The sequence below is a fragment of the Ictalurus punctatus genome, chromosome 14, assembly GCF_001660625.3.
Source record: "Ictalurus punctatus breed USDA103 chromosome 14, Coco_2.0, whole genome shotgun sequence".
NCBI classification, from domain to species: domain Eukaryota; kingdom Metazoa; phylum Chordata; class Actinopteri; order Siluriformes; family Ictaluridae; genus Ictalurus; species Ictalurus punctatus.
Window position 1 is genome coordinate 23,834,616 of NC_030429.2, and position 15,582 is coordinate 23,850,197.

At 42.2% G+C, this 15,582-nt stretch overlaps 1 protein-coding gene across 2 annotated transcripts in view; it reads right to left on the minus strand.

Moving 5' to 3' along the window:
- Window positions 1–15,582, minus strand: part of syngap1a (synaptic Ras GTPase activating protein 1a) — a 143,425-nt gene that overhangs the window by 17,247 nt on the left and 110,596 nt on the right. For both annotated transcript variants that reach the window (XM_017485829.3, XM_017485828.3), the window contains exons 10-19: window positions 15,265–15,409; window positions 14,794–14,938; window positions 13,836–14,072; window positions 11,415–11,616; window positions 9,221–9,402; window positions 6,610–6,799; window positions 5,309–5,851; window positions 4,052–4,510; window positions 3,551–3,724; window positions 1,019–1,230 (exon numbers count right to left, since the gene is read on the minus strand). In XM_017485829.3, coding sequence (XP_017341318.1) covers window positions 1,019–1,230; window positions 3,551–3,724; window positions 4,052–4,510; window positions 5,309–5,851; window positions 6,610–6,799; window positions 9,221–9,402; window positions 11,415–11,616; window positions 13,836–14,072; window positions 14,794–14,938; window positions 15,265–15,409 — 2,489 coding nt within the window. The remainder of the gene's footprint in view (window positions 1–1,018; window positions 1,231–3,550; window positions 3,725–4,051; window positions 4,511–5,308; window positions 5,852–6,609; window positions 6,800–9,220; window positions 9,403–11,414; window positions 11,617–13,835; window positions 14,073–14,793; window positions 14,939–15,264; window positions 15,410–15,582) is intronic.

Genomic DNA, 15,582 nt, shown 5'->3' on the forward strand with positions numbered 1-15,582 from the left:
CTATTTGAGTTTTAATCTCTGAGTTATCTGGGATTTAACTATTTGAGTTATCTATTTGAGTTTGATCTATATGAGTTATCTATTTGAGTGTAATCTATCCGAGTCATCTATTTGAGTTTGATCTATCCAAGTTATCTATTTGAGTTTGATCTATGAGTTATCTATTTGAGTGTAATCTACCCTAGTTATCTATTTGAGCTTTAATCTATCCGAGTTATCTATTTGAGTGTAATTTATCCAAGTTATTTATTTGAGATTTAATCTGTTATTTAACTGAGTTTTAATCTATCTGAGCTATCATATTTGAGTTTTAATATACGAGTTATCTATTTGAGTTTTAATCTATCTGAGCTCTCGATTTGAGTTTTAATATTTGAGTTATCGTTTGAGTTTTAATCTCGGAGTTTCAAGTTTTCAGCGAGAAAATCTTTTCTTTCTGCAGTCTCAGATATAAATAACTTTAACTTAATTTCACTACAATTTCACTTCCTAGGAAGCTGGAAGACTGTGACCTACTGAGTGCTGTCTTTTTATTGGCACAATATCAGTACAGCTGCAGGAATTACACCATGTTTCATGTAAATTATAAATACATGATAGTAAGTTGGGGCAGGTCATATACATATGAACCATCAGGCAAGTGCTTGTTTCCATGCAGCTGAAGTTGATTCATAAGTTGCGCTCAAATCACAGCTGGATTTGATGCCATACGGCAGTTTAACATAACCAACATAACCACATATCAACATAACCACACTGTAGTAAGCAAGACAATCACAAACAACGGTGCACAATAACATCACAAACTAATTTCACATTAATACGACAACATGCAAAACAATAACACATAAAACACAATCGCTCAAATGACGTGAGAATCAGAGTGCTGAACCCTTCAGAGAGATTTGGACATTATGTGGTGGCCTGCATGCTTTCTTTTGGGCTTTACTGAGACTGCTCCTTCACACACACATACACACACACACACACACACACTGTGTCTCAACGGGATTGTGACCTGCTGATGATGCCTTTGATCTGCGAGTCTTTCTCCAGCTGCTGCTGCCTCAGTCTCCTCTCGCTGTCGTCCAGCCGGCTCTGGTACTGCAGCAGGATCTTGTTGGTCTGCTGTTCTTGGGAGTGCAGCCTGCGTTCATACTCCTCCAGCTTACGATGGGACATCATCAGCCGCTCCTTCAGGGAGTGGATCTCCTCCTCATACTCACGCACCTGTATACACACATACAAAAACACACAAACAATATAGTACTGTCTTCGCACCATGCCTGGAACAGCACTCATTTGTAATTCTTTGCACCAATAATGACTGCTTATGAAGTTTTTAAGGATTTGAATCTGTCCTTTTTAGGTACTGACTAGACCATTCACTTCAACTTTATGTTCAGGTCATGGAAGTACATTTTCCAAATGCTTTGCATTCTTGCACGTTCACATGTTTACTCTTGTTTTTGTGTGTGTGTACAGATAATGAACGTTTCATGAAAAGGAAGAATTCACGAAATGACATTGGAGGATCGAGATCGTGCTCGGCGGTGAACGATTCAAGCCCGCTCTGACCAAATACAGCCAACGACTAAGTTCTGGCAGTGTCAAACTTAACTTATTAGAATTTTCCCTTTGGAAATGTTTTTTTCACAAGCCAGGAACATCGTGATTAATCGTGACCAGAACGTAGTACAACACAACACAAGCTGTGTAGTTTGTTACAGAATTCAGCTAAGATTTTATTGGGATCATATCATACAGTGTGACAAGTAATAGTCTTAAAAGCCCGCTGTAATCGTACCGCCTAAAACCGGCTTTATTTGATGACAGTAAGAAGCGGTAGCTAATGCAATGTAATACCGTTTGGCAAGCTAGTTTATATCATACAGTAATACAACCAATGACCAAGGGAAACAAAGCGGTTATGATGGACCCAGCCATCCTTAGCGACCATAGACCAATTTCCAATCTTCCATTTTTATCCAAGCTCTTCGAGAAAGCTGCTGCATCACAAATTCAGTCTCATCTTTCCAAGAGTAATCGATAAGAACCTTTTAATCTGTCTTTCTCTCTCAAGACAGCACAGAACCAGCGCTCCTTACGGTAGCAAATGACCTTCTCCATTCGGCTGACTCGGGTCTCGTCGACATCCTCTTGACCTCACTGCTGCTTTTGATACTGTCGATCACACCATTTTACTTTCCCATCTTCAGTCTCTATTAAGCATCTCAGTAATACAGCTCAGGCATGGTTCACCGAGTTTCCATTCTAGGCCTCCTTTTGTTTATCGTTTAAGCGCTTCCACTCGGCTCGATTATTCGCAAGCATGCGCTTACGTTTTGACATTTACTCAGAGGACACTTCGATTACCTCGGCTGTAAGTCCTCCATTTCACTTCCTCCCGCCTCACTGCAAAACTGCCTTCATGTTATCAAACTCTTGGTGGCAGATAACTTCCTTAGACTTCATAGTTCTAAAACAGAGATCCTTTGATTGGATCAAAAGGTGCCTTGTCTAAAGTCAATGGTCTCTGTTTGACTATTGACAGCACTAGCACTTATCCACAGACCTTTCACTCCCATATCGCCTTAGTCATCAAAACTGTCTCGTTTTTTTTCACTTTTGCAACAATACTTGCCTTCGCTCGCCTTCAGCAATCATGCTGTTGAAACCCTTGTTCATGCATTCATCACTTCATGCTTCGATTAGTTTAAATCTTTGTTTTTTTTTTGGTTTTCCATACCATTCCAGGAACAAAGCTCAGGACATTCAAAATTCATGCACGTCTATGGCCTCAATGGCTGACCACACTCTTTCAGTGCAAATACCTCCAAGTGTAGGGGGGCTCAACGGTTAAGGCTCTGGGTTACCGATCAGAAGGGTGGGGATTCACGCCCCAGCACCACCAAGCCGCCACTATTGATGCCCTTAAGCAAGGCCCTTAATCCTATGCCATATCATGACCAGCTGAGATATGCTCTAATGTATATGTGACAAATAAAGGCTTCTTCTTCAAACTCTGGAATACTCTCAACACCTCATCAAAACTCAAGCCCCACCTCCTTACACAGCAGTACCACACACCCAGCTCACTGTAATCTGTCATTTTCCTTTTTCCTATGTCTTCTGTCCACTCAAATAATTCTGCCTAATAACAATGTGTGTAGTGCATCAGGCAGTGGGATTCGGAATGAGTAGTATGTACGACGGGTTACAGGTTAAAGGTGCGTCACACCGCTGTGAAGCATGTTAACTTTACGCATACGTGCCAAATACAGGTTCAAATACAAGTCAATAAGAAGTAGGGATGCTTTTCTTTTCTTTTTTTGATTGTTAAACCCACAAAATAACATCCCAGATATGAAATCTAATTGTTCCAGGCTCCAGGGCTACTCATGTGTCCACTGACATCTGGATTAGTGTGTCTGCCAAATGAATAAATATAAATCTAAATGCACGAAGGCAGAAAACAAACAAAATATGTCTGAGACTCCAATCCATAACGGATGTTACTTGTGATTTGTAAATGAAAATCGGTGCTGACCCGGTCCAGCCGAGACTCGTCCATGCTCTTAGAGTGCTCCTTCAGTTTCAGGTCCTCTCTGTCCACACGCAGACTCTCGATGTCAGCTGACAGGTGCGGCATGTTGGACACCCAGGCGACTGTCCGCTCGGACGCAGGGGTCGGAGGGTTCAGTGTGGAGGGAGATTTAGAGCCCTAAAGACGTGAACAGAGAAACGGGTATGTGGAATGGAATAGTTTGAAGGAATACATACAGGTCTAAAAGTCTTAACACATTATAAATAAATAAATAACATGTAGCAAGGGACTGTCTAAACATGTGCATGCGTAATTGGAGTTACTTTTTATTATTTTTTTTTGCAAATGCGTCTTCACCAAAACTTCCTGTGTGATCGTTCCATAGAATTCAGCCAGGGCGTCGCACACACACCAGACGGTTTTGTGGTGTATATATATTTTGTGGGACATCAGTGTATATCAAGGTATACAGTCATGTGTGTGTGTGTGTGTGTGTGTGTTTACCTGCTTGTTAGTAGTTGGTTTTAGTAGGTGTTGTTGGTTGGATTGTGGTGCAGATTTAGCAGGAGTATCGCTCTGTGCATTCTCTGCATTCTCATTAGCACCCCCCTGTGGCTGCTGGCTATCACTGGCTGTGCTGGATTGGTGAGGGAGACCAGGGGCGGGGCTGTCCTTAACTGACAGCTGCTGCCGTGGCATCGGCCTTGCTCCAAAACTCGACTCAGGTGACTGAAGGAGATTTCCGCTCTGGGGTCGGACCTTAGGTGGGGTGGAGTTAGCAGCTGAGCTGACTGACAGCTGGTGCGAAGGCTGAGGCTTTATACGCTGTGTAGGGGGAGGAGCCATAGAGGACTGGCGGACAGGGTGCATGGTGGCCGGGGGCGTTGCAACCGAGGCGGGTGTTCCGGTGCCGGTAGCAGTCTGAGGGGCCATGCCCATTAATACCTGCTGATGGAGATTCTCCTAGAGACAGAGAGAGAGAGAAATATAATGCGCATATATCATACACAAAAACAAATCCATCACAAGCCGTCAGATCGCGCAAAAATGTGTGTTCAGCTGTCATGCTCTTGCATTTATGAAATTAAAGTCAAGACACGCGAGAAACCAGCGGTGCATCTGCTGTAAATTATTCATTACTTTTCAAGGGTTTTTCAATTCTAAGAATTAAATTATATTTATATTAGATCATACATAATTTATAGTGACTTTCACTTAGATTTAATTAGGAAGGTTTGCTCATTTCTGACTTACATAAGCAACAGCAACGATTTTGCGCATCAAAAGGCAGCAGATATTTGCCTTGGACTTTCAGCAACCCGTTAAATTGCAATGCTCAGAACCGAAAATCCTGTTCGGAGCTATCCGGGCCTTAGCTTTCAGATGTTATTGTATTATAACGCACTCCAAATAATGATATACTCTTCCTTTTTTTTTTTTTGATTTCTCATATTTTTATATGGAAACTCTTTTTTTTTTGTGTGCTACAAAACAAAAACTGCAAAGGAGGCTTTAGTTATGAAGCTGCAAAAATAAAGGCTGTTAAAAATTATGGGGGGAAAATATTTTAGTGTAGAATTCTATTTATATAGGACATTTCATTTACAGTGTAGAAAATCCGGAGGTATTTTGTAGCCCGTTGTCAATTGAGCGACCATGATTGGAATACAATGAAGTGAATTATAACGCTGCTACTCTATGGTATATGTGGACAAAGTGAACCCTCGTCACACATTTTTGCAGTAATTGTTTACAGCATACCTGCACCTGCAGTGAAAGCTGACGGCGCGCGTAGTCAGCCTGGTTGTGGCGGGTGTAGTCGTCACTGTAGCTGTGTGAGTGGACGATGCTGGGCTGAACCAGGCTGTTCTGCGTGCGCAGGGCTGAGAGATCCTCACTGCGAGAGAACCCGCCATGGCCGAAGGCTGGTACTCCGAAGCCTGCGTGCCCGTTCTCGGGCTCTGGGGCGAGCAGGAGAGGTGGGGCATGCGAGCCATGGGGTGGGCCATGGTACTGAGGTCCATCCGAAGCCAAGTGGAACAGCGGGTTCTGGAAGGAGAGCGGCACGTGCATGGCAGCTGCCGCGTGCTGCTGCTGCTGGGAGAGCGAATCCGAGGCCAGGCCTCCCGAATGGCTGAACCTCATGCCCCCGAGCCGCAGAGGAGCACCACCGAAACTGCCCAATCCAGCGATGGAGCCCTGTGATGAGTTCAGCATGTCGTTTACAGAGTGCAGGTTGGAAATGCTGTTGATGCGCGAGTCCTGCAGGTCCATCATAGATACACTCTTATTCACACTCAGCACCTAGGAAACGCATGCACAAAAACCAGCGGCGGAGTCTGTTAGGTTGGAGCCAGTTGGATGCTTGCGTGGTAAGAAATGGACAGTCTGTTCAGACCTACGGAACTTTTTCCAGGTTCCTAGTATCAAGGTCGTTTGAATCGTTTAGTAGTACTCGGTAAAGGCGACTACATTTGTGATATAATCCGACGTTGGGTTTTATTTCATGGTAAGGTCTGCCAATCGACCGTAAGTAAAGTCCAGTCCAGTCAAGCCAAAGCCAATCAGATCAAGTCAAGGCAAATCAAGTCAGGTTAAGTCAGGACAGGTCAGGTCTGGTTTAGTCAAATCAAGTCAAACCAAGCCCAATCAACTCAATTCAACTCCAGTCAAATGAAATGAAGTCAGGTCAGGTCTGGTCAAATCCTGTCCAGTAGAGTCAAATCAAGTCCACTTAGGTCACGTCCATTCTAGTCAAGTCAATAAAAGATCAAAGAATTCAACTGGTCCACATTGCTCATTTATGGGTTTCGATTCACAAATAAACCCCAGTATTCATGTAGTCTGTGTAATCAGTTACTCTTCCAGTTCATTGTAAAGTAACTGTACTACTATATACACTGTACATGACCAAATTAGGTTTGCTTTCCTTTATATTTATAGCATTATTTAATATATTTATTTCTAACGAAGATATAAATAAGGATTTTAAGAATGCACATACGTGTGTGTGTGTGTGGGGGGGGTTGCCTTTTCTGTTTTAGGTGTGTGTTTCCGCATACCTTCGGGTCGGGCTCAGTGATGTCAGAGCTGCTGGTGCAGTAGGCGGGGCTTGAGCGGGCTAAGGGTGGGCGTGCCACATAGAACACATCTTTGTTGCCACGGGGATCTCTGTCGAAGCCAGCCATGCCCGGGTGAGACAGAGCTCCGCCTCCGGAGGTAGGGGATGGTAGACGAGAGATATCTATAGAACTACAGACACAAACAGAAATGTATTGGGACGTTTTATTGACCTAAAAGTTATAGTTTCTATAGTAACAGTTCGTTCAGAGAGACTTGTATGTGTATGGCAGGTGCGCCACATTATCCGAGAGTAACATTAGTAACATTTTTTAAGTGTTCTTATTGAACAAAGTATTTAACAAAGAAAAAAAGATATTATATGTTGACATGGTGACGTTTTCTGTAAGTATATGTTTATTCAGCATTTACAGAAGGGGTCTCCAGTGTCAGTGCTACAGTGAGTAGGTTTTCCACCAAGGGAAATTCTTCTGGACAGGGGAGATTGCGCTTTCTGGGTTCTCAATAACATTACAGTCTGCTTTTTTAAAAATCTGATTAACTTCAAGAAAGAGAAAAAAGAGCCTGGTGAAGGAACAACTGTTTCTATCTGCTCTAATGTGTAAGTAGTTTTAAGAAGAATAAAATATAATGTAAAAGTAGGTATAAGGAAAATGTTGGGCTGATTTTCCTATAACAGCACCCCACCAAGTGTTTCATTCCTTACATACTTTTACTTGAGAGATGTTTTTGGTGACTTGATCTTGATTGGCACATGCTCATAATCTTTCCACGACCACTTCTGCAGGTGGTTTGTGTGATCAGATCTCCACGTGTCTTCATGACAGTTAAATGCTGTCCACTTGTGATTAGATCATCCAAGATGGACGTTAACGCTAAGTCCAAACGGGAGTTCTGGAAACTATACCCAGACTATCAGGCTGTAGATCACTTCACAGATGTACAGTGCCCTCTACTAATATTGGCACGCTTGGTAAATATGAGCAAAGAAGGCTGTGAAAAATGGTCTGTATTGTTTAACCTATTTATTTATTTCTTTTTTAAAAATTCACAAAAATACTCTGCTCTCATGGATGTCAAACAATTGTAAACACAACACAGGTTTATCCAAAAAATATATTTGTCAAATATAGGTGTGCAACAATTATTGGCACCCTTTTAGTCAGTACTTTGTGCTTCGTCGCTTTGCCGAGATAACAGCTCTGAGTCTTCTCCTATAACGCCTGATGAGGTTGGAGAATACATGGTGAGGGATCTGAGACTGTTCCTCCGTACAGAATCTCTCCAGATCCTTCACATTTCGAGGTCCACGCTGGTGGACTCTCCTCTTCAGTTCACCCCACAGGTTTTCTATGGGGTTCAGGTCAGGGGACTGGGATGGTCAGGGCAGGACCTTGATGTTGTGGTGTGTAAACCATTTCTGTGTTGATTTTGATGATGTTTTGGATCATTGTCCTGCTGGAAGATCCAACCACGGCCCATTTGAATCTTTCTGTCAGAGGCAGTCAGGTTTTCATTTAATATCTGTTGATATTTGATAGAGTCCATGATGCCATGTATCCTAACAAAATGTCCAGGTCCTCTGGCAGAAAAACAGCCACAAAACATTAAAGATCCTCCTCCATATTTAACCGTGGGCATGAGGTACTTTCCCATACCGCTACCTCTCTGTGTGCGCCAAAACCACCTCTGTGTTTATTACCAAAAAGCTCTATTTTGGTTTCATCTGACCGTAGAACCCGATCCCATTTGAAGTTCCAGTAGTGTCGGCACACTGAAGACGCTCGAGTTTGTTTTTGGATGAGAGTAGAGGCTTTTTTCTTGAAACCCTTCCAAACACCTTGTGGTGATGTCGGTGACTTCGGATTGTAGTTTTGGAGACTTTCTGACCCCAAGACCCAACTAACTTCTGCAGTTCTCCAGCTGTGATCCTTGGAGATTTTTTATCCACTCGAACCGTCCTCTTCACAGTGCGTTGAGACGATACAGACACACGTCCAATTCCAGGTCGATTCATAACATTTCCAGTCGACTGGAACTTCTTAATCATTGCCCTGATGGTGGAAATGGGCGTTTTCAATGCTTGTGCTATTTTCTTATAGACACGCCCATTTTGTGAAGCTCAACAACCTTTTGCCGCACATCACAGCTATATTCCTTGGTCTTACCCATCGTTATGAATGACTAAGGGAATGTGGCCTATGTGTTACCTCATATTTATACCCCTGTGAAACAGGAAGTCATGGTTGAACAGTTTCCTGTTCCTAGTCACCCAGGTGTACTAAATTTATTTATTTAAAATATTAATGGGAATATACTTCAAATATAATTTTTTCATATGAATTCATGGGGCACCGATATTTAACAAAGATATTTTTTTGCATAAACCCATGTTGTGTTTGATATCCATAAGAGCAGAGTATTTTTGTGAATTTTTTTTTTTTTTTTAAGATCAAAAGGTTAAACAATAAAGACAATATTTCCACAGCCTTCTTTGTTCACATTTACCAATGGTGCCAATATTAGTGGAGGGCCCTGTAACTCCCCATAATTCCCATAATTCGAAAGGTTCTCTGAGGTGTGCTCTTGTACCTGTTCTGCTCCCTCATCATCAGGCTCTGGAAGTCATTAGTGGCTGGGCGGCTGTAGGGTGCTCGTGCGAGGTGGCGTTCAGGTGGCTGGTGACTCGCCTGCCGGTGCAGCTGGGGGTTCCTCAGAGCCACGCTGATGTCGTTCAGCAAGCGTGGCAAGGGCCCTAGCTTCAAGATAGCATCCTGGCAAAGAAATGAGATTTATAATCATTGTTTTTATACATATAATCACGCTATAGTGATGAATTGTAAAAAAAAAAAAGATTACTTCGGTAAATGCTCTATATTTTCCCTAGTGATAACAGGATGATAATAATTTTGCTAAACAATCACCATAGACTGTGTAAAATGTGTTTTATAATATATAGAGCCTTTCCATTATATTTATTTGACCACACACACTGATTAAAGTAGAAAAATGTCACATAAATATTTGGTTCTTTCCACAAGCGTAGTTCGGGTAAGAGATGGAGCGTGTGCACGATTTTGGGAGCTTCCGATTGAAATATTCATAGAATCTGGAATTATTGATGAGCTAAATTGCCTTTTGTTGTGGAGCCGATTCATTTTTTTATTCAACATTCAAAAATAATGATCTTCAGAACGACTTTCGGGTAACCGTTTAATAATTCATCCGTGGCCCTCGCTAATTTATATTGGTTAAAGTCATGAGGTGGAACATCAAGTTCAATTACTCTGTTACTGGGCATTTATTTTTATTTATATGTACTTCACTTGAGCGTTTCTTTCACCTAATACTTTGTTTCTTTCCTTTCTACTCACTACATTTACAAACACTACATCACCTACATTTCTCTATAATTACAGATGTACACATTCATAAGCTGAGGTTTCACCTTATCATCAGACAACTTCAACAATCTAAATTCCTAAAACAGACGTAAGAGCAAGAATAAGACCTGATATATATGACTGTAATCTATCTGGTGTGACGGCTAAGCATGAAAATTCCGCTGGATTGTACGGCGTTATCATCATGCTAGCTAACATGAGAGCTGAGGAATAAAGTTAGTGTTGGTTAATGTTTTTCCCACAAATCCTTTCCGCTGAACCGAGAGCTGCTACTGGAACAGAAGTGATGCCATAAGTGGACATATATGGTGCTTTTGAGTCAAGGGAGAATTTCACTACATTTTTAGATGCAAAGCACCTCATAACCTGGACTTGTGACTTGTGTGGGAGGCAGACAGTGCTTTATTGTAAGGAACTAGCATGAACCCACAACAACCATTTGCTCTCTCAAATGGTTTCTTTATAAAATCAAAACTCTGGAACGCACTCTACACACATGCAGGCTACAGATTTATTCAGTTGTTGTTGCACTGGTGTTACTTATATAGAAAATGTTCACTTGGTCAGAGTTGCCTGATGATAAATGAAGTCTCTAAGTGGTCTGTGAAGCACAGCCAAGGGGACCCGTTTTTCATTTATTTTTTACAATAGTGGAAATCACAACCTGCCATTATCAAAGTTCTAAACATAATAGTTATTAAATCTTTATAGTTATTGGCCTGTTTAATGGGTTTAATAGAAACCATAATAACTGAGGGGATCCATGTTTCTTTTTTTCTTTTTTTTTAAAACAGTTTGAGAGTCCTTTACTTATGATACATAGAGCCTGAATGTTTTCTGATTCTGGTATTCTATGACGCAAATAAAGGTTCTGTTTTAATATCATAAGTTTTAATGTACCGGAGGTCGAAAGGTTTGACTGTACTAAGCATTTTTGTTGCATCTGAATCGTTTCCTACATTTCGGATGCAGATATAGATATGTCAATCATTTATGAGAAATATGGTAACAAATGTGTGGTGGCCTGAGAAAACCTTTTACTTGGTAAAAGGTCGAAATTTCCACTATATATAGTTCTGAAAAATGCCCTCCTGAACTAAAATCTCTGTATTTTCATCGTATGTCAACTCCAATTACGTTCTAGCATTTTAAAATTCTTATAACCCCCAAAACTGGAAAAATTGTGTTGAAAGATTTGAACGCAGGAGCATTGCAGACATTTTGACAGCCGGTATCTAATTATAAACTGAAATAAAGTCATTTTTGCTACAACACATAACTATCCAACAACTTGAGCAATGCAGTGACATTCACCGTGTGAGGAAATCACCCTTTAGGCAGGTTAAAATTCATGCAGTGTACGTCTGGCCTACATTTGTTACCTTGCTCAGTTGGGCCATGACTTCCCAGAGCAGGCTGTGCAGGATCGAGAGCTCTCGGCCGAGGTCGATGTAACCCTCGAACGCCCCCGCGTTACTACCACAGTCCACATTACTGATCTCATAGAGGAACTGCTGCATGGATCCCCACTCCATCTCCAGGAACTCGTTCATAAACATCATATGATCCTCTTTACCACTGAACCTACAGAATACACAGAGCAAAGAGGAGTGTGGGAGAGAGAGAGAGAGAGAGAGAGAGAGAGAGAGAGAGAGAGAGAGAGAGAGAGAGAGAGAAAGAGAAAGAGGTGGAGCAACAGAGAGAGAGAGAGAGACAGAAAGAGAGAATGGAAAAAGAGGAAAGCAAAGGAGGTCGAGAAAGAACAGATTGGCAGAGGGAGAAGTGGGAAAGAGAATGATAGAAGACAAAATATGACAGAACAAAGAAAGAAAGAGGAAATAGGACAGGAAGGCGAAGGGGAAAGAGGGTTGAGTGGTCGATGGGTGACAGAGAAAAGGAGGGATTAAAGAGAAAGAGAGACAGATGATGAGCGCGATGCTGACACAGACGGAACAGCGACAGAGCAGAAGTTAAACTCGTCACCACACTCACATACACACAAACACTCGTCAGTGCTGGAGAGCAAAGCTAAATGAGAACGTTTCTGAAATTCTAATGGAAAGCATGGCACATTTAAAAGACTGAACTATACACAGTTATTATGAAAGAGCCTGGGACAGGACGGGTGTAAAAGCGACAACGGTGGATTCTGGACGACGAGCATGTGGGTGAGATCCTAACGCAGTTTGTCTAGTGAGTGGGACAGATTAGTAAATAAATCAGTAGATGACGGTGGAGCTTAGATTTGAATGGGAAGAGGTTAGGTTAAATAAGGAGGATATATTGGTCCTAAATAGTGATTGTGGTGATTGAGCTTATCTAGAAGTGAATGAAGTATGGTTTGGCTGTGTGTGGTTTCCACACATGGGTCAAATGACTATGGTTTGGCCTTTAACAGCGAGTATAGGTAGGGCCCAGATGACAGTTAGTCAAGTAGTTAGTAATAGTAGACACATGGTATGGGCCTGGATATTAAGCATGATTTGGGCCTGGAAGGTTAGTAGGTTGGGTAGGGTTGCCGGAGATTAATTATTGTGGTAAGGGCATGGATGGTGAGTATGGGTTGTGCAGGCGTTCTGGAGCGTAACGATTTGGGTCTGGATAGTGAGCATGGTTTGGGCCAAAATTTAGTGGTTATGGTGCGGGCCTGGATGGTGACTATGTGTAGGGCCTGGATGTTTAGTTTGGGTAAGGAAGCGATGCCTTGGATCTTAAACATGGGTATTCCCTGGATGGTTAGGATGGACTAGGTAGGGATGCCATTGATTAGCGATTATGGTATGGGTCTGTATGGCGACCATGGGTTGGGCCTAGATGGCTAGATTGGGTTGAGTAGGGATGCCTTGGTTCTTAAGTATGGGTATGGCCTGGATGATTAGGTTGGGCAAGGCTGTAGGGATGCTATAGAGTAATGATTATGGTTTGACCTGGATGGTATATGTAAACATGGGTACGACCTCAATGCTTGGGTTGGGTTGGTTTGGAAAGAGATGCCAGATATTAGTTATTATGGTATGGGCCTGGATAATAAGGGTTAGGTACTGTACGGATGTTGGACGATATATTTTTGACCGGAATGGGGAGTATGTCTTATTCATGAATTGTGAGCATTGGTTGATGAGAATGGGTTTAGTAGGGATACTGAAGTTTAGTGATAATGCATTTGGATTGAATGGTGAGTATGGCTTAGGTAGGGATGCTGGGGATTAAATATGGATTGAGTATAGATAGTGAATATAAATGCTGGACCTTAGTAATTATGGTTGTGACACAGACAGAAAGTATCTCTTAGTCCTGGGTGGTGAGAAAAGATGGTGCAAATGGGCTAGAAGAAGATGTTGTAATTTAGACAAGTAAGTTCTGGTCTGAACTGGGACCTTGGCTTACATGAGTCCTACATGATATGGGACAGTGGCCATTATAGTTTGGTCTTGAATAGGTATGAGTTGAGTAGGGGGGTTAGTGACTTAGGGTTTATTGATTATGGCTCTGAGTGTGGTTTGGATGTGGCCATGATTTGGCTCTTGTTAACGATTATGGTTTGAGTAAGGACACTGGAATTTGGTGATGATTGCTTGATGCTGGATGGTAAGTATATCCCAAATCAAATAGGGATGCTGGTGTTTAGTCGTTATGATTTGAGCTTGGATAGTAAGTATGGTTTGGAACTCAATGGTGAGTATGGATTGTGTAAGGATACTGAAGTTTTGTGATTATGGCTCGGGCCTGGACAGCGATTATGGTTTGGGCCTGGATGGTGAGTATGGATCCGGCCTGGATGGCAGTGGACTCTAGTGACTGACTTGGAGAAGCTGGCCAGGCTCTGCACCACCTTGGCGATGAGCGTGAGGGTTCGGGACGTGCGCTCAGATGGGTACTCCTGCGTCAGGTTAAACAGTGATGGAGACATGATGGCCGGGCACAGGAAGCGCAGGAACAGCGAGGAACTGATGAGCCGGTCTGCAATATCCTCACGACCTCTTTCAGCACAACGCACACGCCACGATGCAAATACTTCCTTCAGCTCCCGTGGAAAAACACTGTAGAAAGAAAGAGAAAGAGTAAGAATAGTAAATGAGGAATATGAAACATATAATGTACAATGAATTAGGAGAGAACCTTGCACTGGTTTTTGCTTTTTTTAAAAAAAAAAAAATGCTCTCCAGGATGTAAAGCACAATGTCTTTGGGCACTCTGCCACCACCTGTTTCTCATTTTTCATTTGTATTGCTATATATACAGTATATATTCTCCATTTGTCAGATATAACACTAGGGTGGTATACTGACGTACAGTAAAAACCCTACTAGGGTTCTTCCTGCCCCACTCCAATTACCACCTGAGCTCCTATCCTGCTTTTTGTACTGTACATGATCAATACAGCAGTTCCTCTAAACCAGACAGACTTTTAAAACACTATACACTGGCTTGTTTAACAGATGTTCCTTCAGTGTGGAACGTGTATCTTATATGTTGTAAATTCCATCTATTGTTATAATGCCCGTAAACAGTGCAACTAACGGGGATCTTGGTTTCTCTCAGTGTTTTTCCTCATCCCTGATTCCCTCGTTCTTGCCACTTTTCGTACAACTATCTTGACCTGGATTGCTGACTGTAGTCAGTCTTATCTCGAATAAGGTGAGAATACTTCACAGTATGATTGCTTTTCCAGATCAGGTCGAGTAAAAGGTCTTATGATTTCTTGGTCCGAAATGAAGACAGTGGGGCGCAAGAAAAAAGGAGATCATTGGGGTAACATACCAATGGGAGTTGATGATCTTGCAGAGTGCAAGTTCACAGCACATGCGTAGGTTAGCCTGGTGGTCTGGGAGCATGGAAGGTGGGGTTCGCATGGGGTCCACCTCACAGTTTTCCTCTGACTCATACAATGCACGAATAAACTCACCTGCACATACAGATAATTACCATTATCAACAATGGCAATGCCATCGACATCATTCTTGCCACCCTCCCATACTCAATTCCCCAACGACAAAAAAATTCAGCTTTGTCTCACCAGCTACCAGATGCCCAAACACTGGCTGAACTGATCAAGCTTGTATACCATTCTTGCCAGCTGGTAAGTTACTTCCCAGCTTCCTTATTTATTTGTCTAAACCGATCATTTAACGTTCAAGATTTTTTAAAATTGCCTTACTGTTGTGTCTGGTCAGACCAAGCTAGATGAGATGTTTCAGCAAGGTGATCATCATCACCACCCTAACCACGTACCAATGGTGTCTTTAAGGTAGCGATGTCCAACAAGTTTGAGGTACTCCTCTATGGCTTTGGTCGCCAGTGTGTTCTCCCTGAAGATCAGATGCTCTCTGTCTATGAAGCGATCTACCTCACTCAACGCCATGTCCGACAGAAAATCCTGCACAAGAAAAACAACTCCTCTCAAACGTAATTCAGCTTGTGCCAAACATTTAAAAATGATAAACAGCTTAGAGCTTATGATGCGCTTAGAGGTTCTGGGGACAGTGGTTTATCAAAAACAAGAGGAAGGGTAGTAATCTGATCTACAAAAATTACCCTCAAAAGTCATTT